Genomic DNA, 26981 nt, shown 5'->3' with positions numbered 1-26981 from the left:
ACTGCGCATGTCGGCTGCAAAAGACGACCGGAAAAATGTCGTGTTGTGCTGTGGGATGCCAGAATCGGAAATCTGTGAACAGTGGTCTTAAGTTTTACCGAATACCCTCAACTCACACTCCTTTTAATGCAAACCGCAGACGACTTTGGTTACAAGCCCTCAGAAGAGCCGATTGGAACGAGGATCAAATTAAAAATGCCCGGCTCTGCAGTTCACACTTCATATCAGGTAAGTTAACATTACACCAAATCAGACACATCAATCGGTTTGGCTTACAACAACAAAATAACGTACTAGCTAACTTACCTTCAATTGTGTTACATTGTTATAGCAGCGTTGTTATATAGCATAGCAAACTCAAGTTTTCTATAACTTGAGTTAGCTGTTACACTAACGTACTGCCAATCACTAGAATACTCTGTTTTTGTACAGGAGAGGTATCTATGGACTTCAATAATCCCGACTTTGTCCCTTCTGTCTTTTCCGACTCAAACCAGTGTGAAATAAACGAAGGCGATGCAAAACTTGAGAGGTAAATATTGTCACTTTAGCCTTAATTAGTTGCTAACTGGGATCACATTGCATGCATCCAAATGCAGAGAATGTGAACCCTGCTGGGGTATGCTATGTAATTTACACTTGACTGGTTTTGGTACCTGATAACCTCTATGATCTACCAAGCCACGAAACTGTTTTGGACTGACTGTTTGCTTTCATCTCGGAGTATCAGATTTAAGAAGAAAAGAAAAAAGGAAGAAACCACCCACAGACCACCAGATAATGTACAGCAGTCCAAAGAAGTTAGTGATGAGGTTGCATCAGAATCTTCAGGAGCTTACCTGTCCTCAGATGACTGCAGAATGGAGCCTGGTGCTGGTCCTTGCACTGGTAAGAACATCTTAACTAATGTAGGGCAGTCACTAACGAGTGAGTGCAGAATGAATAGAGGTCTATGGAGCTATACCCCTCAAAATCCAGGATATAATATTTTTTCAGGATATAATTTTTTGTCTAGTAATTTGAATTCTGAATTCGAAATGGGAGGCAACAAAAATATACACTGCTGGGTGTTAGATTTTTTTAAAGTTGCCTTTCTGTTCCAAAAAGCCTTTCAAAATGTCAATGACGTCATACACATTGTACGACCAGAGATACTGCTTTACGGCAAGCTCTGGTCACTTCCTTTTTTCTCTCGAGGCATCGACAACACAGCTGACAGGTTAGGCTCTCCCTGTCAATACACATGCTAGAAAGAGTTTTGGCTTGCTAATGTTGTTGCTAATGCTCTGACATTCTGGTTCTGCTTCGGATGCCATCAAGCGGGATTTCTGGTCGTAGTCAGTCCTTCACTAACCAATCAGCATTCATTAGCAGAATGCTAGCGTGTTATGGGCAACAACGATTCACCCTGTAAGAAATCAAAGGGACATAAATACACGTTCATTCAACTTTCGACCTATAATCCATGTTGAACATGCAAAAACTACAATCAAATCTGAGATTTCTCCACGACAATCAGGCAAAAGAGACAAATTTAGTCGTTTAGCTCCATAGACTCCCATTCATTTTGCACTCGCTCACGATCACCCCCAGTGGAACTCTGGTGGAACTGCAACCAAATTCGGTACAATGGGGCTTAATAGGGAGTGGACAGGCTCTCCTTAAACAAAAGTCGCTCTGGATAAGAGCGTCTGCTAAAAATGACTAAATGTAAATGTAAACAGGCTCTGGTTGGGTGCTTGGCCTCAATGCGCCGCTACGGTGGCCCTGAAGTGCAAAACACACTCACTAATACATCCCCCAAATAAAAACACTCCCCCCAAATACGAGTAAACTCCAGACTCCCACCCCTTGCCTTGAGGCAACGGCCCCGGTAGATGTAGGTGGTATTGCATTTCCAGTTAGGCACCCGGCTCGCCCGGTCGTTTTTCTTCTGTTAACTCCAGTTAACATATCCAAAACTATCTCCCCCAATAATTTTTGTTCGATTCTCGAACCTGGCTCATACTATTAACTTTTTCATAGAATAATTTTTCCAACCAATCCGAAAGGGGTAAACTAGCACCCCATTTATTTGCTTACGTCAAGAAAAGTTGCCTGCAAATGTGCTCGCAGATACGAACAGGGCACAAGCACAAAAGGGAACATTATTTGTTATTTTACATGATTTACCTGAAGCTGAATGAGCACAAGGAGAAAAGGCTTGATAATCTACAGTTGCCTGCCTTTGCTGTAGCCCGTTTTACAAATGGTTGCACACATACATAACGGTTGTTTGTAGTTTATTTACTGTATTTTAAGGCAGATTTAACCACAAAGCAAAAAGAACAACGTATATTTGGTGAGTCTGAGTCGTATGTGGAATGTATGTCCATTTAGAATAGGCCTATATTTCAAAAAAACAAGTGAAAGGAATACTACACAGTACTAATAACATTGATTTTCGTAAAGTTCACATGATGTATCTGCTTCTTGATCGGACCTGTACTCCATTCTGCTACTGCAATGCCTTAGCACACACGCTCGCGACCAACTTCTTATTTCTTGTTAGTTACTGCTAGCCTGGCTCTGCCCTCCTACGTACTTCCGCTCAATTTACATTTACGTTACATTTATTCATTTAGCAGACGCTTTTATCCAAAGCGACTTCCATGAGAGAGCTTTACAAAGTGCATAGGTCACTGATCATAACAATGAGATAGCCACAAAACATTGCAAGTAGCCAAAACATGAAGCACACATTGTGAACAACCAAAGTAAGTGCCAAAGGGAAGAACCATAAGAGCATGTAGTTAAACAAGTTACAATTAAACACCATGAACTGCTGCCGAATTTAGATTTGGCTTCTGTACTGTGTCTTGGCTTGAGGGACGTAAGTCAGATGTCTTTGGTTAACTTTCTACCTGTCCAATCAGCTAACAGAGGGAGTGGCTGAGAACAATGACGTTGATATTTTATTGTATAGTTTATTTTAATCTAATTCCATTGCTAGTTATGTACCCTTAGTTTTCTAGTTATGTACCCTTAGTATAGTTAGTCCTCATTTAAATTTCAGATTCCTATATGTTTAATGTTTGCACCTTCCTGCCAAAGCAAATTCCTTGTCTGTGCAAACTTTCATGGCGAATAAAACCCATTCTGATTCTTGATGTCGTGACCTAGTTTGTGTTGTAGTTCCGTAATGGCGGTGGAGAAAGATGCCATACGGTCCGTTGTGGCAACGCTGCCGAATATCCAGAAATTAAAGCCGGAGAAAGAACAATCTTTGATCCCCACAGGGTGCGTTTGATTTTCCAGCTAGCTCCGTTAGTCGTGAAGGAGTTGGCTAAGGCAAACGCTAGCGATTGGTTATGGCAGATCCAGAGTGGCTCTGGGCAGATCCAATAGTTTTAAACTTCAACCCGCCTTCAAGGAAGTTAACGCTTGTCAATGGAGCGAGCCCAGACTCTCTGTACAACTGAAATGTACAAGAGTCTGGTTAGGACCAGGCTAAGTTACTGCATTCATTCAGCGACGAAGTGTAGTACCAACCCTTTCCGTTATGAGATAATGTAATGTGTTTTTGAGTTAATGTAATGTGTTTTTGAGTTAATGTAATGTCGTTTACAATTTGGGGGAGCGTGTCTCTGTATTGGGGGGAGGTGAGCACGTCATCCTATTTGGGGGGAGTTGACTCGTATTTTGGGGGAGTGTTTTCATTTGGGGGATGCACTCATATTAGTGGGTGTGATTTGCACTTCAGGGCCACCGTAGTTTCGCGCTCTCGCTTGCCTCACTGCGCAACTGAGCACTTTTCATACAACTGAATGGGGACGCCATCTTGGAAGAGAAAATAAGCTGTGTCTACTAAAAATAAGTCTATGGTAAACTCCCCCCAAATAGGATAACTTGCTCACCTCCCCCCAAATACAAAGTCAAGCTCCCCCAAATGGGAAACAAAATTAACTCAAAACGGAAAAGGGTAGATACAATACTTTCGTCGCTGATTGGATGCACAGTAACTAACACTTTCGTAGCTGATTGGATGCCCAATTGCCCAATCACCTTTAAAGAGCCCGGAGAGAAACGAATTGCACGGCGACAAGAAAATAAGAACACTAAATGTTGCAAGCATGTATTGCCCTTACTGTGGCAAGCATTTTGCTGATCTGCCGAATTCTTGTAGTGTTTGTGGCAAGAGATTTCACATTTTAAAAGAGACCAGCAAGCCAAAAGACAGGACTGAAACAATGAACGGACCATCGTCAGGTAACGTTTATGAAGCTAGCCAGCTGGCTATTTAGCTAAATTAGCTTGGCTCGGGTATACTTAGCTTAGCTATCATTCTAACTACTTCGGTCATTTAAACAATGGCAACCTTTTTTTTATGTTGCTTTAACAGTGTTACTGAACCCAACGTTGCACCAGTTCATGCCACCAAGAGGCAGGAAGCGCAAGAAAAAATCGAAAGATAGATCAAACTTTTCCTTCCTTTTCCTTGGAGGGAAAAAGCCACAGAAGAAAGTACAGGTGAGCAAATATAGGAGTGTTCAGTTAATACAGCTGAGTATGAATCAGTTATAATCATACGATGCAGTGGCTGCCAAAGTGCTTTGTATTTATTTATTATTTGTTTATATTGTTTTTCTTTAAGATAAATGTTGGAGTCATGTCAATGCTGAACGGGGTGTTTACGCCAGTACGTGGGAAAACCGTTGTATTGCCCACACATACGGAAATCACAGGACCACAACTCCTCACGCAAGCTGTGAAACAAATACAGGATTTCAACAAAGACGTGGATGAAGGGCCGTACGTCCTTCTATATCCAGACGGATCACAAGTCATTACTCTCCCAGGGACACAAAAACCTTTTATACTAAAGGAATATAAAGAAAAAATAGGCAAGGCCTATCAACGACTTAACTTTTTTATATGTTATGAAAAAGAATTTAAAGGTCAGAGACAAATTTAGCCAGTACTTATTATTTTTTATTACACAGCATATAATCAACACAATTATTTACATACCTACGCATTTGGTCTTGTGTTTTGCAGATCATGAATACCTCTCAGAGAGTTCAGAATCTGACAATAAGGTTGTCATTAGAAGAAGGAATTCTGCTGAGTTGGATCATGCTGACACGTTGGTGAGTGTCATCACATGTTAAACATTTAGGTGATGTTTTTCTAAAATACAGCACAATACATTTCACAATACAGCGAATACAAAACATATATTAAAAAGTTACATTTGAATATGTATCATGTGATTCCAACTATGGATTCACCACGTTCAGTCATTTGAACCTCAGCATGAAAGCACTCCAAATGTGACAGTGATTCTTGGGAGTGCATTACCAAAAGTAGTCATTTATTATTTGAGCTTACAGGTCTGACAGCAAACATGGTAGAATGTGCAGTTCCTGGATGTAAACCGGACTCTAAGGCTTCGTTACACTATTAACCCCAAAATCCCACTGAAAATTCTCCCAAATGTATTTACAGACATCGGCCTCTCACGCCAACAAACTTGGTTAGACTGCGTATCTGCAGTGGTCATTTCAGCAAGGCGTGTTTCCAAAATCATATGCAAAAGTCAATGGGGTTTCTAAAGAAATTACGGTTAAAGGTCCCATGGCATGAACATTTTGCATGCTTTTATATAGGCCTTAGTGGTCCCCTAATACTGTATCTGAAGTCTCTTTCCTGAAGTTCAGCCTTGGTGCAGAATTACAGCCACTATGAGCCAGTCCCACAATGAGCTTTCCTTAGAACGTGCCATTTCTGTGTCTGTAGCTTTAAATGCTAATGAGGATGAGAGAGGCGGGGCAAACTAGATAACCATATACAGTAAAGCAACAAAATGATATAGCGTTAGTTAGGGGTGGAACAATACATGTATTCGTACCGAAGCGTACGGTACAGGCGTCAGGGTTCGGTGCATGTCATTAGACGGAGAATACACGGTATACAAATAAATAAAACTTGTGTGCAAATTAATTAATGTAATGCGGAAACTACTGTTAGATACTCGTGTTCTTTCGAGACATCTAATCTGAAGCTCTGATTGGCGCCGCCGTGAGTCAGAGATAGGCTAGCTAGCAGCACTAAGGACAAGTATGGCGAGTGGTGGCGACCCACGAGAGATAGAGGACCCGCCGGCCGTTTTAAGATTGCAAGTTTGGGAAAACTTCGGTTTCCCATTCAGTTACAGTAGTACAGGCGAGAGAGTGGTGGATAAGACGAGCACTGTGTGTCGGCGTGGTTCAGCAGTTATGGGCAGTGACGGGTAGGCAAGGTAGGCACTGCCTACCCTGCCAAAATCCGAACGTAAACATTTTTATTAAATCATTTTATTTAATAAAAGTGGAGTCAGGTGGCTGAGCGGTTAGGGAATCGGACTAGTAATCTGAAGGTTGCCAGTTCAATTCCCGGTCGTGCCAAATGACGTTGTGTCCTTGGGCAAGGCACTTCACCCTACTTGCCTCGGGGGAATGTCCCTGTACTTACTGTAAGTCGCTCTGGATAAAAGCGTCTGCTAAATTACTAAATGTAAAATGTAAATGTAATAAACTTGTATTTGTATTTTTACTGTTTATTCTTGTGATTTATAGATGCAATATGTGTGTTATTGCAATTGTTTAGACGTTACGATGACGAATGTAGCAGTTACGCATAATCAAATACAAAAAAATTGTAGAATAAGCAGTGCTTTTACTGTCCGTTCACTACGACGACAAGCAAAAAACTCACTTGCGCACTTCGATCCTGTATTCTTCAACATGTACAGTACCAGTCAAAAGTTTCGACACATTTTCCCATTTAAGTGCCTAGCCTCTTACTGACATCACCGCACATCACTGGTTGTGGGGTATGTGACTGGAAATACATCTAACATGCTAAGCATATAACGCATCTGGCGTGTGCTAAATGACTAAAAAATATCCAACGCCATCACCCAGTTGTGCCAATCACTGGAACGAGACAAAAAATGTTTTTCAACTTCTCCTTACAGTGCTTAACCAACCATTAGATACACATACAAATAGGGCCAAATAAATTACTGACGCAATCGGAATTTACATGTCATCTTCAATGCGCCGTATTCACTCGTAGAGGAAGCTGGTTTGTTTTGCTTTTCCCTCTATTGTACCGAACTCGTACAGAACCGTGATTTCTGAACCGCGGTATGAACCGAACCGTGACTTCAGTGTACCGTTCCACCCCTAGCGTTAGTTGACTTACTTGTCCGAGGTTTGTAGCTGAGCCAAGGAGAGTTGGTACTGATCCAGACTTTATTTTCAGACGTTCAGTCTGAAAATCAAGTATATATAGCAAGGCCAGCTCTGTATTGGCCCAAGTTGAGGAAACAGTCGGTGAAATGTTTGGCGCAGACATACAAAACTTGGGGAGAAAATGAAATTAACACACTGGTTCTTCAGAGGCTCGGATGAAGGAACAAAAAAAAAACTTTGGTGTTCATTTGTACATCCAAACACTGAGCAACTGCCATGCTTCGCTCGTTTGCAATCCATGATGTCTCTTGTGGAAAAACCAATATCGTGCTTGCACGGTCGTGGCTCATTTTCTCATGGACGGGCCAAATTCTCTGGGAGGGCAAAGCAGAGAAAGGGGAGGTAACCTTTCCCCGTGTGACGACATACAGGGAAAATTCCAGATTGGCCCATCTGAGATTTCATTTTCTCAAAGGCGGAGCAGTATACCCAGGGCTTGGTTTACACCTATCGCAATTTCTAGCCACTGGGGGACCATAGGCAGGCTAAAAAAACTCAGTGACATTTTCGTGCCATGGGACCTTTAAAGTGTGATGCCGTGTTGACTATTTATCCTGAGACTGCGACAACGAGCTGGAGTCAGCTAGTTGTATGCATGTCTTTTACTCGACCAACACTCAAGGTAAAGCTTTCTGCATGTAGGTCAATATATTTCCTTGGCGACTGAAAGCATAGCCGTAGGGTTGCCACCCGTCCCTTAAAATACGGGACGGGTATTTGAGAATAAAATAGCGCGTCCCGTTTTGAATCAATATGGGACGGGTTTGTTCCGTATTTTCCGAGTTGTCTTCAATGCAGCGTCCCATGCAAATCATGCCACTCGCATTCTGTGAAGACTCGTCCTATTCTGCCCCTGATTGGGTAATACTCGCTGCCATTGTTGGTTTGATCAGGTTCATGGCCAATCAGAGGCAGAGGAAGGCGGGTCTCTTGGCGTAGAGTCAATTTGAAAGAATGGCGGAGGCAGGTCCAGATACCCCCCACATAATAAGAAGTACACTTATAAAAGGAAGTAGACTTTACATGCCCCAATACTGCACACTACTACTTCTGGTCCACTGATGTTATCATGTTCATGGAAGATCATTTGCAAATCTCCTGCACTATATCTATTTTTTCCAGTATACTTTGAGTATCAAAGCATTTGTTTAATTTAAAGGTAATAAGTTATAGATCTGTTAATTTAATAAGTTAATAAAATATGGTTCTCACAAGTTCCTCCAAAAGCCTATTTTTTGTGGTCTCACTGTCGAACTTTGTTGGCCTATGTTTATTATCGTCATAGCTGTGTATTGTTGTGATAGAGACTGAGGGCATCTGTTCACACTGATTTCAATAGCAGATCTTTTTTATAATGTCCATTTATCAATCTTAATATTTTTATGAAAATATGTTTTAAGTTGTGTCATCGGGCCTGTGGCCCCGAGGGGTGTGGCCCCCGCTGCGGCAGGCGTCAATGGTGATAGGTGTAAACCAAGCCCTGGGTATCCTGCTCCACCTTTGAGAAAATGAAAGCTCAGATGGGCCTTATTTTTCAGTATTAAAGGTGGCAACCCTACCTAGCCTGCCTATGGTCCCCCAGTGGCTAGAAATGGCGATAGGTGTAAACCAAGCCCTGGGTATACTGCTCCACCTTTGAGAAAATGAAAGCTCAGATGGGCCAATCTGGAATCTTCCCTGTATGTCGTCATACGGGAAAAGGTTACCTCCCTTTTCCCTGCTATGCCCGCCCAGAGAATGTGGCCCGTCCATGAGAAAATGAGCTACGACCGTGCATGCACGATATAGGTTTTTCCTCGAGAGACATCATGGCTGGCAAACGAGCGAAGCATGGCAGTTGCTCAGTGTTTGGATGTATAAATGAAAACCAAAGTCTTTTTTTAGTTCCTTCATCCGAGTCTCTAAAGAACCTGTATTTTAATTTCATTTTCTCTGGAAATGCGCCGACACAACTTCCCAAAGTGTTGTATGTCTGCGCAAAACATTTCACTGACGACTGTTTCCTAAACTTGGGCCAATACAGAGCTGGCCTTGCTCAACGTCTGAAAATAAAGTCAGGATCGTTACCAACTCTCCTCGGCTCAGCTACAAACCTCGGACAAGTAAGTCAACTAACGCTATATCATTTTGTTGCTTTACTGTATATGGTTACCTAGCTTGTTACCCTTAGAATGTGCCTGTAAAATTAGCTCTGCAGCTAACAGCCCAGTTACTGTTGCTAATGTTAAGGTAGATAGCATCAAGTATACACTGTAACACGAGTTTGGTACACTTCTTTGTTATTTGGATAACCGTTCTGCTGTTGGTATTAATTATGGCGATATCCGCCTTTCCTCTCATTGAAATGACTATGAGCAGAGCATTCTCTGCTATGAGTGTGCACCTCTGCACACTAACCCCGCCTCTCCTCCTCATTAGCATTTAAAGCTACAGACACAGAAATGGCACGTCCTAAGGAAAGCTCATTGTGGGACTGGCTCGTTTCGGGAAAGAGACTTCAGATACAGTATTAGGGGACCACTAAGGCCTATATAAAAGCATCCAAAAAGCAACATGTCATAGGACCTTTTAAATACTTTTTATGTGGGAAAATCATTGTAAACAAAATATTCCTCATAGCGGAGTTATTTGTACATATACATTCATATATGAATTATGTACCTCGCACAAACTTCCTTCTTTTAGTACTGTAGTACTACCACTGACAATGTTTGTAGTTTCCCGTTTTATATTTTGTACCATTAATTTCCAGCAAAATGCAGATTTCGATTGTAAGTGCGGGTTTTTCTGGAAGTAACCTGGCAACATGGCTATTATTAAGTCGCGCGCGAGAATCTCGGACTACTTGCAAAGCAGTGCCTACATCCATTTGCTAAGACTAGAGTTCACATTGTTTTCTGTAAAAATGGCAAAAATGCATTAGTCTCTGCACTATACAAATATATTTGCACCATTTGATAGTTAACTCTCGACTTTTGCAAGCTGTCTTTAGAGAAAGTGTCGTGCGGACGTCGTGAATGTTAGACAGGTCGGCTTTTCAGTTTGTTAGAGCTAGCTATGTTGCTAGTTCGCCTCTCTGTAGCACGCTATTGATTCTTCCATGTAGCTATACCTTTAGCAGGTTATGATAGAGCCAAAGGGAACGACTCAGTTGGAGGTAATAAGCAAATTCGTCAAAAAATAGATTTTTAAGTAACGTTAGCTACTCTTTCCCATGTGTTTACATCTATGTTAGCATGGAACTGCACCATGTTGCGATTGTTTTGGTGGTTGCAGCCAAACACTGCATGTTGTTTGCGGACTGTTGTCATTTAAGAGATAGTCAGCATGCGTTCATCATAATCATGCATCATAAGCAAGATAGTATCTGTAATCCCAATATTTATTTCCTTAACTCAAGGAACGTACAAACCAGGAAATGGAGGAACACACTGAGAAAGGTCCATTAAACAAGTTGGGCAAAACGGTGAGTTCAGACACATCGAGCCCAGAACTTTCTCAACAGACCGTGCCCAGTCTAGATGCCACAGCAACAGTCAGTGCCATGTCTGAATCGGCATTAGAAACAGACATTGCTGATCGATCACAGCCTGAAGAAAAAACAGACGGAACACTATTAGTCCAGGGTGAAGGTGAATCAAGCAGCACAGTCACCCCACCAGCTGCAGAAGAAACGGCTACCATGGTTGTCTCCCATACTTCCAGTGTTTCAGGCAGTGCAGTGGCCTCTCAGGCTGCAGGGGAGGCACCTTGCTCAGCCGCCAGGACACCCCTGGACGCTCTCTCTCCTATGGAGACCCAAGAGGACGCTCTGGATGAGATGGAGGTGAACACCATCAAGGTGGAGGACGAACATCTGGCTGAGGTGAATGATGAGCAGAAAGAAGATGGAGAGGAGGAGTTGGAGCGGCATGGGAAGATAAATGTAGAGGATATGAAGGGCATGCCAGTAATTTGCTCAGTCATAAAGGGGAGTGTAGATTCCCTCAGTTTTTGCTCTCTGGATATGGGTGTTGACATGATTGGGGGGATGGACACAGGGACTGATGAAATTATGGACCAAGACGAAGAGCAGGAAGATGGTGAAAAGAAGATCATCGTTGAAGAAGACAGCAGTGATTCCATGCCCTCAAATGTGAAAACAGGTAAAAACACAAAATGACGTCCTCTACTCTCTTGCAATATACAATACACATTTATAAACTTTTAATGAAATATGCAGTTACTTGCCCACGCCACAGTATTATCCATAACGCTGCAGCTTTTTTTTGTCCATATACTTCTATGTTGCACAACACTCAGTGTCCATAAGAGAAGATTCCCACCCAGACCCCCTGTCCGGCTCCACCTCCTCCAGCAAAGCTGATCCCCAATCTGACGACACTGGTGAGACGGGTCACAAATTGAACCCTTAACCCTTGTGTTATCTTCGGGTCATTGTGACCCACCGTCGTATTGCGACAACTTTACCGCATACAAAAACAAAGTGAAGCATTTTCTTTTAACCGTGGGCTGTCTCAGACCCCCCACATTGCAAAGGTTAAAAGAAAATTATTTTTATTTGTTTTTGTATTGGGTAAAATTGGGTAAACACAACGATGGTTCGTTATGAACCTTTGGGTCATGTGACCCGAAGGCAGCACAAGGGTTAAGTGAAGCCACCTATCCCTCTTCCTCTACATCCAAACTTTGTTAAACCCCTTATGTGATGTGGATGGTGTTACTGCTACGTTATATAAATGTACTTGTTTTGTCTTGCTTTTGCCTTCTACGGGTAAAGACTGCACCGGCGCTCTGGAGAACAAAGTTAAACTGGGACTAAGCAAACAAATGGAGAAGGCGAGTGATCACAGACTATTGAAAATAGTCTGAGTAAACTATACTACTCTTCTTAGTCATCAAATGTGAAACTTCCTTTGTCTAAACTGAGCATTTCCCCCCAGGTCAAGGTAAAGGATGAGCCTGTAGACGAGGAGTACGACGAGGCCCTTGTGCCCTACTCCACCTCAGGACAAGTCAAGGATGAACCCGAGACTGCGGAGGTACGGTGTCCCTCACTTAGAAAAGTATAGATAACCAGGCAGGGTTCATGTTGTCGTTTTATAGATTTACTGTCAACGACTTATACACATATACTGTACTCTTTGTTGTTACCAGGACAATCTGAAAATCAGTGCCGTCTTCTCGGTGGGAGGGGCCTCCTCGCCAAGTGGTGAGTCAATTAAGGAGCATGGTACAACGCGTTGCCCTAGCAACAACTACACTTCACCAACAAAACCCTTCCACTTTTATGCCTACTCATAATATTGTTTGCTTCTTCCCCTCTCTCTATCTCCCCTCCCCACTTCACTGTTTTACACTTTCCTTTTTTTTATTCCCCAGTGACCATGGCAAGCCCCGTGCCGGTGCCCATCCCCCCCAAGACAACACTTCCCTGTGCTCTGCCCCTTATCCCCCCTTCCACACGCATGGCCTGTGCAGCTTGTAAGATGGCCCTTCTGAAGGGCCAGACAGCCTACCAAAAGAAGGGTTCCTCTTCTCTCTTTTGCTCCACTGCCTGCCTCACCAGACCCTTCCCTGCTTCCCAGATCTTGCCCCCTGACAAGACAATCTGCCACTACTGCTTCAAGTGAGTCCTGGAGAGGGGGGAGAGACTTCAGCTTTTAGCTCAAGAATTAAGATAATTATGTTCCACCTAAAGCATTTGGTTGTCCAAGTTCACACAGTTGTTGATTACAACACACTTTAAAAATATCTTCTTTGTTATTGAATTGATTGCCTCTTTACCAGTTTTGTTGCTTATGACTATCTTGTTTTTGTCCCATCTTGTCAGCCATATAACCAGTCTGAAGACTATGATCAAGGCTCCTGTGGACACGGCAGGAACGAGGAAGGCCTTCTGCAGCAACACCTGCCTCTCTTCCTTTGACTTTAAGAGGAAAACTGCTGGACTAACCCTCTCCTCCTCCTCCACCCCAACTCTCACCACTACCGTTGCAAAAATCGTTGAGAAGTGCAGCTATTGTAAAATCCCCCGCATTGTAAGTTGAGATTTGTGTGTCTCCCTCTTTTACCTCACTTTTCAATAAGACCCAAAGACACTTGTAATGGTAACCCTCTGCTCTTTGCCCACACACACAGACGCAACATGAAGTGACAGTCCAGGGTGTTGTATACAAGCTGTGTGGTGACAGCTGTTTCAAGAGTTTCCGCACCTCCAAACAGCTGTGCATGACCACCTGTATGAACTGTGGAGCCTACTGCCAGGACAAGAGCCCTCAGATGAAGGTGGACAAGATCATCAATAGCTTCTGCAAGGCTGCATGCAAGGCCACATACAAACAGGTAACCACACAGTGCTGCCTGCAAGGCCACATACAAACAGGTAACCACACAGTGCTGCATGCAAGGCCACATACAAACAGGTAACCACACAGTGCTGCCTGCAAGGCCACATACAAACAGGTAACCACACAGTGCTGCCTGCAAGGCCACATACAAACAGGTAACCACACAGGGCTGCCTGCAAGGCCACATACAAACAGGTAACCACACAGTGCTGCCTGCAAGGCCACATATAAACAGGTAACCACACAGGGCTGCATGCAAGGCCACATACAAACAGGTAACCACACAGTGCTGCCTGCAAGGCCACATACAAACAGGTAACCACACAGGGCTGCCTGCAAGGCCACATACAAACAGGTAACCACACAGGGCTGCCTGCAAGGCCACATACAAACAGGTAACCACACAGGGCTGCCTGCAAGGCCACATACAAACAGGTAACCACACAGGGCTGCCTGCAAGGCCACATACAAACAGGTGACCACACAGTGCTTCTTGTAATCTACAGAGAAACAGGGGACTGCCAGCACAGAGGTTAACTGGTAGAGCTAATATATGGTTTGCAAGCTAAAGTCTGAAAGAATATTCTTGTAGTCTAAGGCTTCTAGAAATATCTACCTGTTACCATACTGTATCTCTTATCCGTTTGTATCTTGCAGAATTGCAAGACCCCTACCCCTTGCACTATGTGTCATACGTCCAAGCCGCTGTCAGACATGGTGGAGTCTACTGACCCGGAGGGAAAGACGGACCTCTTCTGCAACAGCACCTGTCTGACCGCACACAAGATCAAGAGTGTCAGCTCATCAGGTACACCTGACTGACTATACACACACACACACACACACAGTACCTGGCCAGGATGAGGTGAGTGCTTGGACTGGGTCCCCAGGCGCTGCTGAAGTGGCTGTCCACTGCTCCGGCCAACCCTGGGAGGAAGGATGGACGGGGCAGTCAAAAAGGCAGAGAAGGAATTTTTGAGATGGACGCCTCTTGCATGTGTGTGTGCGCTCCATGGCTCCCTGCACTTTTGTGTTTGTGTGTATCACAAAATGTAAGTTCCATAAACGATTGTTCTTCTTTGTCTACCCTCTTCCTTTCTCTTCTCTCCTTCCTAGGTGGGCTGGTGGAGTGCAACTACTGCAAACAGAAGTCAGTGCCAGCCTTCCACCTCGCCATGTCTGACTCCTCCATCAGGAACTTCTGCACCCTGACCTGCGTCCTCACGTTCCAGGTATGCTAGAACACGCGCACACACTAAAATACACACTTCTTTACACTTTATGCTGTGATCACATGGTTTCCTCTGATCTCTTAGGAGCAGTTCAACAAGAGCAATGAGCAGAACCCGGTGAATGTGGTACAAAAGCCCACCCCACCTCCTGCACCCCCTGTCCAATCACAGACCAGCCAGACGGCGCCCGCCCCACCACAGGGACCTGTCAAGCTAACGTGCTCCCAGTGTGACCGCTTGTACACTACTAAGCCTGAGATCCTTCAATTCAAGGTTTTTCTTCTATTTGTTTCTGTACACATTCAATTTGGGACATGCACAGACAAACACTTATTTTATGGCTAAAACTAACCGAGCAATAGACATGAATATCAAGTCCTCGCAAGTGTCAGCAGTGATTGATGACAACACGTGTGAAGTTTTTAGTCCAAGTCATAATAGCACGCAAGCTCTCTCTGTGGAGAACTTGAGCTGTCAATATGACCAAAGTGCACATCCCTAAACTCAAATGTGTTTGTTCTTTTCAGGACAAGTTTATGTTCCTATGTGGCCCTGCGTGTTCTGAGGAGTGCAAGAAGACCAACGTTGTGATGGACCGCTGTGTGTACTGCAAGATTGAGAAGGTTATTTATGAAGTCAGGAGGATCAACTCCAAGGACTGTTCCTTCTGCAGTGAAGGTAACTAACAAAACACTTGGGCTGGCCCCGACTAAGATTTTCTTTGGTCAACCAAGACTCGACTGAACACTTCTGAAAATCGACTAATCTAATTTGAAACGTTCTTTTTCTTCTATAAATGTCACAATGTTTTTCATCAAACCATTTTGTGTGATGTTTTACCTCATTGTTTTAAGAGATAATCTGAAAGAAATGCATACGTAAGAAGGATGATTGACAACTAGACAAACATAAATGTACAAACATGTTCCCGATCTGACTCAATGTAGAGCTAGCTGCTGGACATTCCAGATTCAGCCGCTATAAAATTAGCTATTACTAATAGTAAGCCTCGTGTCACCAGTCCTGTTGTTACCGAATGCCGATATAATAAAAAAGGCCTGAGTGTTTGCATGCATTAGCGAAGTAGGCCAACTTACAGTTTATAAGTGGTACATCATATTCAACGTTGAATTATGGAATATAAACCGTTGTTGAAGTGTGCATTCCACATGTTTTGAGTCATCTGGTACTTTGATGAAATGCTTCCATACCACAGATTTCTTTGCCATTTTGCCTAAAGGATTAATAACACCAACTGTAGACAACGTATGGTAGAGTTTAGGCTAACAGCTTGTGCTCATGTGCCGTGTGCAAAAAACTAAACAAAACGCAGATTAACGAAAGGGAAAACAGTAACACTTTAAAATATATTTTTATTATTATATTTTTTTTGTGTTGCTTTATTTGTCTTAAATAATATAATCTACAATTTCTGTAGAACATTTCTTTAATTCAGCAATGGTGACACGAGTGGGAATCAGATCTCACACTTCCATACGGCTGCTCGACTAAAAAAAATCTTAGTCGACCAAGAGCATATCGACCAAACAATCGACTAGTCGACTGAGTGGGGAAAGCCCTACAAAACACAGTATGTCTCCTGACCGGACTGTTGACTTGTCCTGTCCATTTTGTTAGTTTATCGAATTAATTTGAATATGTTCAATTAAATACGGCTTATTAGTTGCAACTGTCGATTCCTTCAGATGGTATCAGGAGACATTGGAATTGGCTTTCTCTTATAAACTCAAGCATTCCTCCTCCCCCCAGGCTGTAAGCTGCTGTATAACCTGGACCTGGAAAAGCTTCGGGGGCAGTACTGTCGTGTGTGCTCCTTCTGTGCCTCCACCTCCCAGAAGCTGGTTAAAGGACAGTTTGGAGGCAAGAACGAGGACTTCTGCTCTGAGTCATGCAGGTCCAAGTTCACCATGCTCTTCTGCCAAGTGAGAAGTTGTCCAGCCTGACACACACACACTCACACAGAAACACACACACATCATCACACACACATACAGCCCACCAACTGGCATTCCTGTCTCTGACCTCCAGGTGGCGAAGTGTGACCAGTGCGGGCGCCAGGGGAAGCTGACAGAGACACTGCACATGCTGGGCGAGGTCAAACACTTCTGTGACCTCCAGTGTGTTCTGCACTTCTGCTTCCAGAAGAACCTTAGCCAGAACCAAACCAGAGGTAGGGCTAAAACACAGCAAGAGCCCACAGTGTTCTTGTCTCATTTAGTCACATTTCTGTGATAAAATTTGAGCTATTGTTGTTAGAACAGCGAATACGGTTGGTTTTCTGTAATCTTTTACTCCTTTCCTCTTCCTTGTTTCATTTCTCTCTTCTTCCTTGAACTCTCCCCTCCTCCTCTTCCTCATTCTTTCACTCATCTCTCTTACTTCTCCTGTTCTATACTCCTCTCCCTCCGTTCTCTCTTCATCATGTTCCTCCAGTGCCTGTCTCCATTGCTCCTGTAGTAGGCACCACAGTGGCTAGCAGGTACACTCCCGTCATCGCTAATGTGGTCTCCCTCGCTAGCGCACCCACGAAGCAGCCCACAACCACAGCCAGTATTGCCCTACAAGGTACCTAAGCCCAAAATACCAAGAGAACCACTGACTCAATCGCATTGTAACATAGCTGACTCAACTGTCAACTTCCTATTGATGGCTTCATACTTCTCTCTACAGCAGCTGTTCCTGGTTCTTTCATGAAGATCGTTGGAAATGTAAGCTAGAGGCAGACAATACCTTCAAGTTGACCTTTTCCAATTGTGTTAGATTTTATCCTTAGTTTTTGCAATTTATACAAGATTTAAACAACAGATTTTGGGGGGGGGGATTACAGGAATGTATTGCGACCTAAAAATCACTTCAGTTTACTTCAAGTAACTTTCTGGTTTGGTGTAGGCCAGCACCCAGACAGACATGGCTCGTGCCCCCCCTGCCCCACCCCCCAGGATTCTGAAGAACAAGGCTCTGCTCTGCAAGCCCATGGTCCAGAACAAGGGAATTGTGTGTAAACCCCAAATGGTCAACTCAGAGTCTCAGACAGGTGACATACGCATGCACACATACCCCCTTTCTAACTTGGACCTTAGTTTTGGGTTTATGGTAGTGCTGGTTTGCAGTTGATTAAACATACAAACCTTCTTTAAACCGATTTGCTTTTCCACGAGCTGGAGAGACACGTCATTATGTTACTGTGTGTGTACGGCTCCACAGATGAGAGGTCCCCCAAGGTGATTGTGCTGCCCATCCCAGTACCAGTGTACGTGCCCATCCCTATGAACCTCTATGCCCAGTACGCCCCCAATCCTGTGGGATTCCCCATACCGGTAAGTCCCTCCCTCATCTCTGTCACTCAACACCTCACATAGATCACTCAACACCTCTCAAAGTGTGACAGGGGGAGGGATGTGTTGGGCGCATGACAACACAGTAACCAGGAAACTCAAATGCTTACGGTGGAGATTTATTTAAACACTCTCGACAACGACACAGCGGAGAAAGGGAACTGAATGGTACCAAAGAAACACAAATGGCTAAATTAACCTACTTACTCCAAATAATTCTCACAAAAAGTACATAGTGACACCGTTCCTTCTCACTGTTCCTAACACGTACAGACACCTGAATGGAACTGGGATTGAGGGGAGACAAAGAAAGACAAACCACAACATACAACAACATGGACATATAAATATATATCAGCTATTCATAAACATTTGTCTGTAACAGATGCTCCCTTGTCTTTACAGTGACTTGGAGAGTTTGTGTGCCCAATTGTCATTTAGAGATATTGGGCACGCTGTTTTGATTCTCTTTTTTGGAAAAGACACACTTGTCTCTTATCTAAACACACAAGTACTCATGTATACAGTTTGTCGTTCAGGGATGGAACGACTTGAGCTTAGCTCCGCTACCCCCTTCATCCCTTCTTAGGTGCCCGTGCCCATGTTCCTGCCGGTTACCCTTGACAACGCGGAGAGCATCGTGAAGACCATCCTGGAGATCAAGGAGAAGATCCCCTCCAACCCGTTTGAGGCCGACATCCTCCTGATGGCTGAGATGGTGGCTGAGGACGGAGAGGAGGACAGGCCGGGGCCGGGTCAGACCCCTGCACCCATACAAGATGGTGAAGATTCTTTCCCCTTTGACTATTTTAGCCTCAATCTCCTCTCCCTCTTGTTGGACCCCCATCCCCACATCTCAAAGTGTTCTTGGGCTTTGTTGTTGTTGACCAGACCGGGTGAGTAACTACAGTGAGGACCTGGACACCGACGATATCGCCACCTTCCTCAACAACTGGCAGGATGAGTGTGCCCCCAGCGGGCCCCCCTCCAATCTGCCCTTTGCTAGAGAGACGCTTCCATCAAAAGTGGACATCCCTGTCGGCCAACCAGATCCCCCTGCCCAACCACCTGTCCTGGACATCGAATCTGACTTCCCCATTGGTGAGAGAGGGGAGTTATGTTAGTCCCCAGGGCTACATGGGACATTTTCTAAAGTAATTTGTATGATAATGATACTCATAAAAAGAATAAGAAACAGTAAAGGTTTGTGTTTTCATTTGTGTGTATTTTGTTGTTGACAGAAACCCTGGAGTTGATGGCCCACTGGAGGCAGCAGGCCCAGAAGCCCCCCAGCCCTCCAGCCCCCCGCTCCCCACCACGTCAAAGACCCCGCAGGAAGGTTCAGCAGAAGAAAAAGGTACATTTGTATTGATCTCCCCTTAACTTTTGTCATACAAAGCAAAAGTAACTGCACGTGACAAATTTGTGAAAAAGTACTTGAGTACTGAGGCATTGACATGGTGACTGTCCGTTTATATGTACTGGTGGTATTGTAAGTAAGTGTGGCACATCTATGGGTTCAAACAACATCGTTAACATTTGAGAATTTAGTTTGACCGAGTACTGCAACACTTATGTCTGTTGATTGCAGACTTATGTTTTTTTTGGCAATTAGATGTGTACAGCTTTAACCACAGTCATCAACAAAACACTTAGTGTGTCACTAACCAAAAGATCTTCACTTCTGTTATTTCTCCCAGAAGGGTCATGAAACACAGACGTCTGCGGCATCACCGAGCGGGGTGCAGGAGGAGGTGGGGGTCACAGAGCCCCCCAAGCTGCAGCTTATGTACGGGGTGGACGCCTGGAAGAGATGGGTGCAATGGAGGAACTCCAGGCCAGATGTGGAGCCCGCCCCTCGGTTTGGCTGTGAGTCTGAAATACTTATGGACACACTCTCCAACTTCTGCACGCGCTGTCACACTCACTGTCCCTTGGTATAGTATAGTCATGACACTAACCTCAGGGTGTCTCCAACATCGGCGCATTCACCCCGCGCAACTGCCCTTTACTTCCCCATCACTGTTCTGTCCTTATATGGATTTGAGCTTGGTCCTATTGAGACGTAGCCTAACCATTGTGTTTGTTCTGGTCCCAGCTCGGCCCATGGTCCTGAAGGAGGACGTGCTCAAGTGCACCACGGCCGAGCTGGGCTTTGGCCTCTGTCGCTTCATCAGTGAGGTGCAGCGCCCCAACGGACAGCGCTACTCCCCAGACAGCCTGTTCTACCTGTGCCTGGGGCTGCAGCAGGTAAGACTTCACAGCACGCAGCCATGCTGCTTTGTCGTTTGTGGCCGCCGGATGATAACCCGCCCCCTCTCACTCCGCAGCACCTGTTTGAAAATTCCCGCATGGAGAACATCTTCACCGATCTGTTCTACAGCAAGTTCACCATGGAGATCACGAAGCTGCTGAAGGACTTTGAACCCACCATCACAGACAGTGGTAAACGCACACATAAACGCACACTTACACACCTACACAATCAACATGTCTTTTGTGGAAGAGTGCTTAACCCCACCCCACCCCCACACAGGCTACGTCCACTCTAGGGTGGAGGAGGAGTACCTGTGGGGCTGTAAGCAGCTGGGGGCCTACTCCCCCATCGTGCTGCTCAACACCCTCCTCTTCTTCTGCACCAAGTACTTCCACTTCCGCACGCCTGACCAGCATCGCCAGCTCTCCTTCGGCCACGTCATGCGCTGCACGCGCTCCAGCTTCGATGGCTCCAAAACCAACTTCTTGCGTTTCTACCCGCCCCTCTCCTTCAAGGATCAGCCCGCTGGTATGAACACTACCTTTTCATTTTGTCATGATTTCCTTTCATGATGCAGCGCAACACTTATTATGCGACGTAAACTCGTTAAACATGGACGCACACAATGTTTATTTTTGTTTCCGTTTTATGGTGTCCTACCATTTATTACATATCCTATATACTATAGAACACATTAAGGGTGAATAATCCATATGAATGTTCCAGAAGCAGAAGGAGTGACAGCAAAGAGGAAGAGGGAGGAGCAGGAGAAGATGCTGGAGATGGTCGAGAACAATGACAACCCTCTCCGCTGTCCTGTACGACTCTACGACTTCTACCTGTCAAAGTGGTGAGTGATGCAGGCACACACTCTCTCACTCACTCACTTCACGTTACCACACAAAGCCTGCCTTAGTTGTCGTAGTAACCACATCAACAACAGTGTCACTGTCTCTTCTCCCTCCAGTTCAGAGTCAGTGAAGCAGAGGACCAACGTGTTCTACCTCCACCCAGAACGCTCTTGCGTTCCAAACAGCCCCCTGTGGTTCTCCTCCACGCCCCTCGACGACACCACCATGGAAACCATGCTCACGCGCATCCTCACAGTCCGAGAGATGCATCTGAGGCCGGAGGAGGGAGGAGAGGGAGACAAGATGGAGGACGAGGCGTCCTCCCCTCCAGCTTTTGAGGGTGATGATGACGAAGCCTCAGACTGACCTCTGCGATGTGAGAGGACGGCATGACTGACCAGCTGCTCACACACACACACACACACACCTTGTTTACATGCAAATACACACACATACTGTCCATGCTGTTCAGGTAGGACTGGATGGTTGACCGCCGGGATTTTCATGTCAAGGTTTTGAAGCAGAGGGGTGTACGTGTGTCTACCACCCAGTATGAAGCTGCTGCGTAGCTAGGATATGGAGAGCGTCTTCAGCTCTCGATCTCCATGCTGCAATTGGAGGATCAGTGTGGTTTTGTCAGGGCCACGGAAATAACACTAGTCTGAAAAACAAACTAACCATCAAACATTATTCAAAGGAATTGTCATAATGCTCATAATATGAAGGTTCAAAATCTTCAAGTGATGCACTTCATGTGATAGGAGCTGTAGTTTATGTATTGTCATTATGTAAGATGGTAGGTTGGCTGTACTTTGTAACATAACAACTGAATCCCTGACGTTTGACATGTATGATGACACGTCTAACAATGTCATCTGACATTGTTAGACGTGGGAATGCAAGTGTGTATTCCTTGACATTATGTCAACACTTTGATAGTTTTATTATCAATGAGGAAAGTGAGACAATTCTCTCTAAGCTTGAGGCCATACCTGTGCTGTATGATTTATAAGTTGTTTGTTTGGACTGATACAGTAACAAGTGTCTTTCATAATAGTCTCAACTCATAGAAGGCTCCGGGTTGTGTTTGGTTGAAAGCTTTATTATTACTCTTTTTTTAAATAAAAACCTCAAAACAGATTGGTACCTTTTGATGTTTAATTGAATCAATAAATGTTGGGATTATCTCCGAAGCTTCTGTTACAGTGTATGTACACCATCACAATAACATGTTTATGCATGCTAACATTTCTCTTGCACAAAGGTATTTAGATGCTCATTTAATCACTAACGTAGACAAAGAAACCAACTGCTACTTGAAATATTTAGAAACAATTAGGTTTTACTCAAGCATATTGTTCTATTTATGTTGACTCACATATTCTCCTTTGAGGTTTAGAACAAAATATATCAGTCCAACAGTTTTTGATGGGTGTAAGTTCCCCCATTCTAACACAGTCTTCACCTTCAAGCTGGTCATTATTTGTTCCATTCCAGTTATCAGGCTCCTTACCTAACCAGAAACTGCATAAGAATAGAACACAGTTGGTTATAATTAATACAACCATAAGTAACCCTGCATCAAAGTGAATGTTTCAAATTTATAGTACATCACACCTGCACTGTAAAAGTAAAATGTATAGACTACGAGATTGACCAAACCTTTTATCAAGTTTGGAATTGTCCACCCATAACCACATTCCCTCCGTCTCCAGGTCAGTCAGCCCAATCCAGAACTTCTCTTCTGGTTTGTCAGGTTTTATTTTGCCAACAAATTCCTCTGTCAAGAAGTCCTAAATACAATGTCAAGATTAATTGTGCTGTGTATTTTACCACCCATGTGCAGAAGTTTTTTTAAATCATTTTAATTTTTGTTCTTGGATTTGTGCAATTCTACTGAAAGTTGTGCAGCAAGTCACATGTACCTGTGAGTTGATCTAATCACAGTCCATCCACAATCCATCATCATAGTGAGTCAATAGAAACTGACCTGCTCGTCTTCACTCTCAATGATGACCAGGTCACCTCCGCTGGAGATGCAGGCAACTCTACTCTCAGCCCAGGTCTTCATATCAGAGGAGAAGTAGTAGCATTTTCCTCCAAAGTACTTCCAGTCAGGGACACATTGGGGCTCCTTTCTGCCGTCTGCACACAGAATTGTGAAGTGACATTCATGGGCTGAGTAGTATGGGACAACTTCATATCCCCTCATAGTAAACTAATGACATGGAGATACAGTGAGTGTGTTGAGGGAAACATCCTGCATGAGATCTCACACCTTTATTAACATCAGTTGGACGTGGTTCTTCCTTCAGCTTCAACTGACATACTTCAAATAGTTTCCCCCTTTTTATGTTGATAAGTTAACATCAATGTTTAATGCATTATAACACTGTAACATTCAGAAAACTCACAAAAATGAACTGGTGCAAAATCAACATGCATAGACTGTTCTCACCTGTGTGATTCCTCTCTATAAGGGTTTTGTTCATATTTGAAAGATGTTCGGTTTGTAGATGTTCACTCTTGATTGTTGTATCTATTTCATAAAAATCAATATTAGTTAGCATTTAAAATAGGCTAAGGATAATCAGAAAACTATTTAACGCTTTCACTTTAGGTCAGGAACAATATATTTTTGTAATTTAATGGTCTGTCAAGAGTACCGTGTTAATGTTTTAATTTAAAAGACACTTATCTACAGAAATGTACAGCTCTAACCACTGAGCTATACCCTCCATATGTTCTGGTCATGCATGTAATGCATATTACAGTGCAACAGCTTTTGTGCCTGGAAAAGTAAGTTCTCCCTCCTTTCATTTTTTAGGGCAGTTCTGCTTTATTGGGATGTGAAGTGAAGAATGTCAGGAAATGAAGGGGAGAGAGAGGGGAGGACATGCAGGAAAGGGCCTGGACCAGATTCAGACCCAGACCCCTGAGGTAAACCCTCAAGCGGTGGTATACACACTCAAACGTGAGCCACTGGTTAAGCCCCTCCCCCCATCAGAATTGGGAAACATTCTATGAGACATTGTTTATGTGTGTGTGTGTGTGTCTGTGTCTCTCTCGCTTGCTTTCAATCAGTTCTCTGGGGAGTGATCACCAACTGGTCATGAAGGCCTCAATCATCTAAACTTTTAGCCTTCTTGCAGTGAGGGCTTCAGGGATGCCATGTCATATGTATACAGTATAAGTATTTCCTGTGCTTCTATAACCTTTGAAATGAATGAACCACTTCCAGTCCCACTCACAGACAACCACGAGAGTGATGACGGCACCCATCAGAAGAACACCGAAAACCACCAGACCCACTCTTACTGGGTTGCGACCTCCTGGGATGACCTTTGACCCCACCTGCTGCTGGGAGGCAGCGTTACCAGCTGAGGAACACAGTATGTTTGATTATTTATATTTTTTATAAATCTAGATAGGTCCCATACAGTTATGTTTACAAATTATTGTACACCACAATCAACTAAGAATGCCTTATTCACTAATTTTGTCAAAAAGAAAATAGCTCCTGGGAAGCCTTGCACAGAAGTGGGCCTTGGTCCACATTCATCATTTTCTGATAATTTTGTGCCTGTATTCTTTCAGGAGTATTGTATACCTGAAATTTGTCCTACATAATATGATCAAGATGTATGGGCCTGTCATGGAAATTTGAATATGAATAAAAATGTATTTGTGAGTTAAAATGTTTTTTGTGTTTTGTCTGCCAGTTTTTATAAGGTAATTTATTTCCCAATAGCTTAGTCAGTTAGTCTGTCAGTCACCTGACAGATAGCTTCCCTCAGCAAACTTGGCTCTTGTCCATATATGTCACATATATGTACTTACACACATATACACTCACAAATACACTCTCACATTAAACTCACAAACGCACATTAAACTTTGGGTAACTTTTCAGGTTACTCACCATTGGAGGACTGGTTTTGATCACCTCTGTTGAAATTTATCTCGGCGTATGTGGTGTCCTTACAATTGGACAATGTATCTCCAATACAAAAGCAACCATGATGAGTCAATGAAAAACTCAAGCATTCCGTCTTATCTATACATGTTCTATGCTGGTTAGTAAAGGAATTGGTAGATTTAGGACATGATGTCATATTTGTCTGACACCAGTAACGTCCTTTGGAACAGACAATACATAAAAGTAGGCTTCCCATTTCAGCCTAGCCTTAACATTGTGTATGGGTTGTGCAGTTCACTGTATGCAATGTAGATATCGCTCTTTGTATGTTTTCTAGGCATGTCAAATATATATTTAAACCAGAATTAATCAACAATTGAATTGAACAATTTATCATGACCACATAATGTTGCATGTGTGTTCAAATAAAATGCCATGTTTGGAGCTTACCATCATTTTCTCTCTTAGCCTTTTCTTTTTTTTGGAAATTAACATCAGCATACAATACCTCAGACATGATTTGCTTGGTTGGTCAAACACATTTTGAACAAATAAGAAGGGGAAGTGTGAAAAGAATTTCCTGTTACAAAAGTCCTCCAAATCTCACTCAAACCACTGAAACCCTTTATACATGTCTCAAAATAAGCTTGTTGCACTGGCAGCAGTTCTCACTCTGAAAGCATGCATTGTCATTCATAACACCTAAAACTCATGACCTAAAAAACACTAACAACAGGGAGCATTACAAAAATCGTGAACTTTTTAACTTTTTTTACATGAACCGAGATTTCATGAGAGAACAAGAATAACACAGGCTCACTTTGACTACTAAAGTCTTTAGAAGAATGAATCAGAAATGCAGCAATTTGCTTCAGTGTCCATAACTTTTTCCATATCTTTGTATATAGTCCTGTATACAAATGTCAAACAAATGATCAATGATAAAGTAATTGCAATAGTTACACCAATCACTTATACAGTACAGTACTGTGGGGGTTCTAGTTCTCCCTCTCCTGCATTTTGAATGTATCCCGTTTTGTCTGTTTGGATACGAGACTAAAAACTGTCCATATTGAAACTGCCCTAAAAAACATACATTGGAATTAGCAGTGTCGGAATAATCACATAAATATTCAGCTTTTTAGATATTTCTGCTGCATCAGACGCTGACAGACTACCTTGTGTGTCTCTGTGTGTCTGGTCCTTTCTGAAGAAAGCTTTATTCAATAAATACTTATACAAAATACATTTTAACTCACAAAGACATTTTTATTCATATTGATTCTCAAATTTCCATGCCAGGCCCATAAATCACGATCATATATGTATTACATTTTCATGCAGGTTTCACAAGCAGTTTCCAAACAGGAAAATGTTCAGTTATACAATACTCCTTAAAGAATACAGGCACAAAATGATTACAAAATGATGAATGTGGACCAGGGCCCACTGATGTGCAGGGCTCCCCAGGTGCTATTTCTTAGGTGCATTAGATTCATAAAGTGCCCATATTCTAGAAAGGAGAATCCCCCATATGAGCTCATGCACCTGTTTTGCCAGGTGCACGAGCACCTGGCAAGGATTAACATCAATGTCTCCTTTTCTTAAATCCAATACATTATTTTGTTATAAAATTTAGAGGTGGTAAACAATAATCAAACAAATACAATTGCATGTCAATTTGCATAACTGAAAAACTGAAAATGCTGTGGGAGATTCCACTCCATCCTATCTTTCTC

General features: G+C 43.3%; 2 protein-coding genes across 5 annotated transcripts; one reads left to right on the top strand and one right to left on the bottom strand.

Moving 5' to 3' along the window:
- Nucleotides 1-22463, top strand: zmym4.1 (zinc finger MYM-type containing 4, tandem duplicate 1). The gene is made up of 33 exons (XM_062446065.1): nt 1-228; nt 433-532; nt 731-888; nt 4382-4509; nt 4634-4937; nt 5038-5129; nt 10678-11422; nt 11580-11663; nt 12058-12116; nt 12173-12319; nt 12435-12489; nt 12660-12906; nt 13111-13318; nt 13419-13622; nt 14285-14435; nt 14744-14859; nt 14944-15132; nt 15387-15537; nt 16630-16802; nt 16909-17050; nt 17314-17445; nt 17551-17588; nt 17770-17914; nt 18085-18197; nt 18805-18997; nt 19107-19316; nt 19457-19572; nt 19916-20084; nt 20314-20465; nt 20546-20660; nt 20752-21000; nt 21199-21322; nt 21440-22463. The coding sequence occupies exons 1-33, from the start codon at nt 36-38 to the stop codon at nt 21687-21689; spliced, it is 5652 nt and encodes a 1883-aa protein (XP_062302049.1). The 5' UTR covers nt 1-35; the 3' UTR covers nt 21690-22463.
- illr4 (immune-related, lectin-like receptor 4) lies at nt 22440-25801 on the bottom strand. Of its 4 annotated transcripts, XM_062487062.1 has the most exons (7): nt 25693-25801; nt 25246-25323; nt 24539-24703; nt 23782-23862; nt 23314-23468; nt 22986-23116; nt 22441-22847 (listed from the first exon to the last, which is right to left on the bottom strand). In XM_062487062.1, exons 1-7 carry the CDS (start codon nt 25757-25759, stop codon nt 22688-22690), a joined length of 837 nt encoding a protein of 278 aa, XP_062343046.1. In that variant the 5' UTR covers nt 25760-25801; the 3' UTR covers nt 22441-22687. The 4 variants fall into 4 exon arrangements, with proteins under 4 accessions (XP_062343047.1, XP_062343046.1, XP_062343045.1 ...); XM_062487061.1 differs by having other exon boundaries at nt 22443-22847; nt 24575-24703; nt 25246-25773; XM_062487059.1 differs by having other exon boundaries at nt 22448-22847; nt 25246-25773.
- Nucleotides 25802-26981: the final 1180 nt, after the last annotated feature.

Source organism: Osmerus eperlanus, chromosome 20 (assembly GCF_963692335.1).
Source record: "Osmerus eperlanus chromosome 20, fOsmEpe2.1, whole genome shotgun sequence".
NCBI classification, from domain to species: domain Eukaryota; kingdom Metazoa; phylum Chordata; class Actinopteri; order Osmeriformes; family Osmeridae; genus Osmerus; species Osmerus eperlanus.
The sequence above is the reverse complement of the archived record's forward strand: the minus strand, read 5'-3'. Positions and strand labels throughout refer to the sequence as shown.

Excerpts from the sequence above, each read along its gene's own strand:
- zmym4.1 (XM_062446065.1), top strand. The coding sequence starts at position 36 with ATGTCGTGTTGTGCTGTGGGATGCCAGAATCGGAAATCTGTGAACAGT. Across the intron at positions 14,436-14,743 it reads CAAGAGTGTCAGCTCATCAG|GTGGGCTGGTGGAGTGCAAC; the intron begins GTACACCTGACT and ends TCTCCTTCCTAG. Across the intron at positions 15,133-15,386 it reads CTGAGATCCTTCAATTCAAG|GACAAGTTTATGTTCCTATG; the intron begins GTTTTTCTTCTA and ends TGTTCTTTTCAG.
- illr4 (XM_062487059.1), bottom strand. The coding sequence starts at position 25,498 with ATGGGAAGCCTACTTTTATGTATTGTCTGTTCCAAAGGACGTTACTGG. Across the intron at positions 24,704-25,245 it reads TCAAAACCAGTCCTCCAATG|CTGGTAACGCTGCCTCCCAG; the intron begins GTGAGTAACCTG and ends TGTGTTCCTCAG. Across the intron at positions 23,469-23,781 it reads TATAGAGAGGAATCACACAG|ACGGCAGAAAGGAGCCCCAA; the intron begins GTGAGAACAGTC and ends TTCTGTGTGCAG.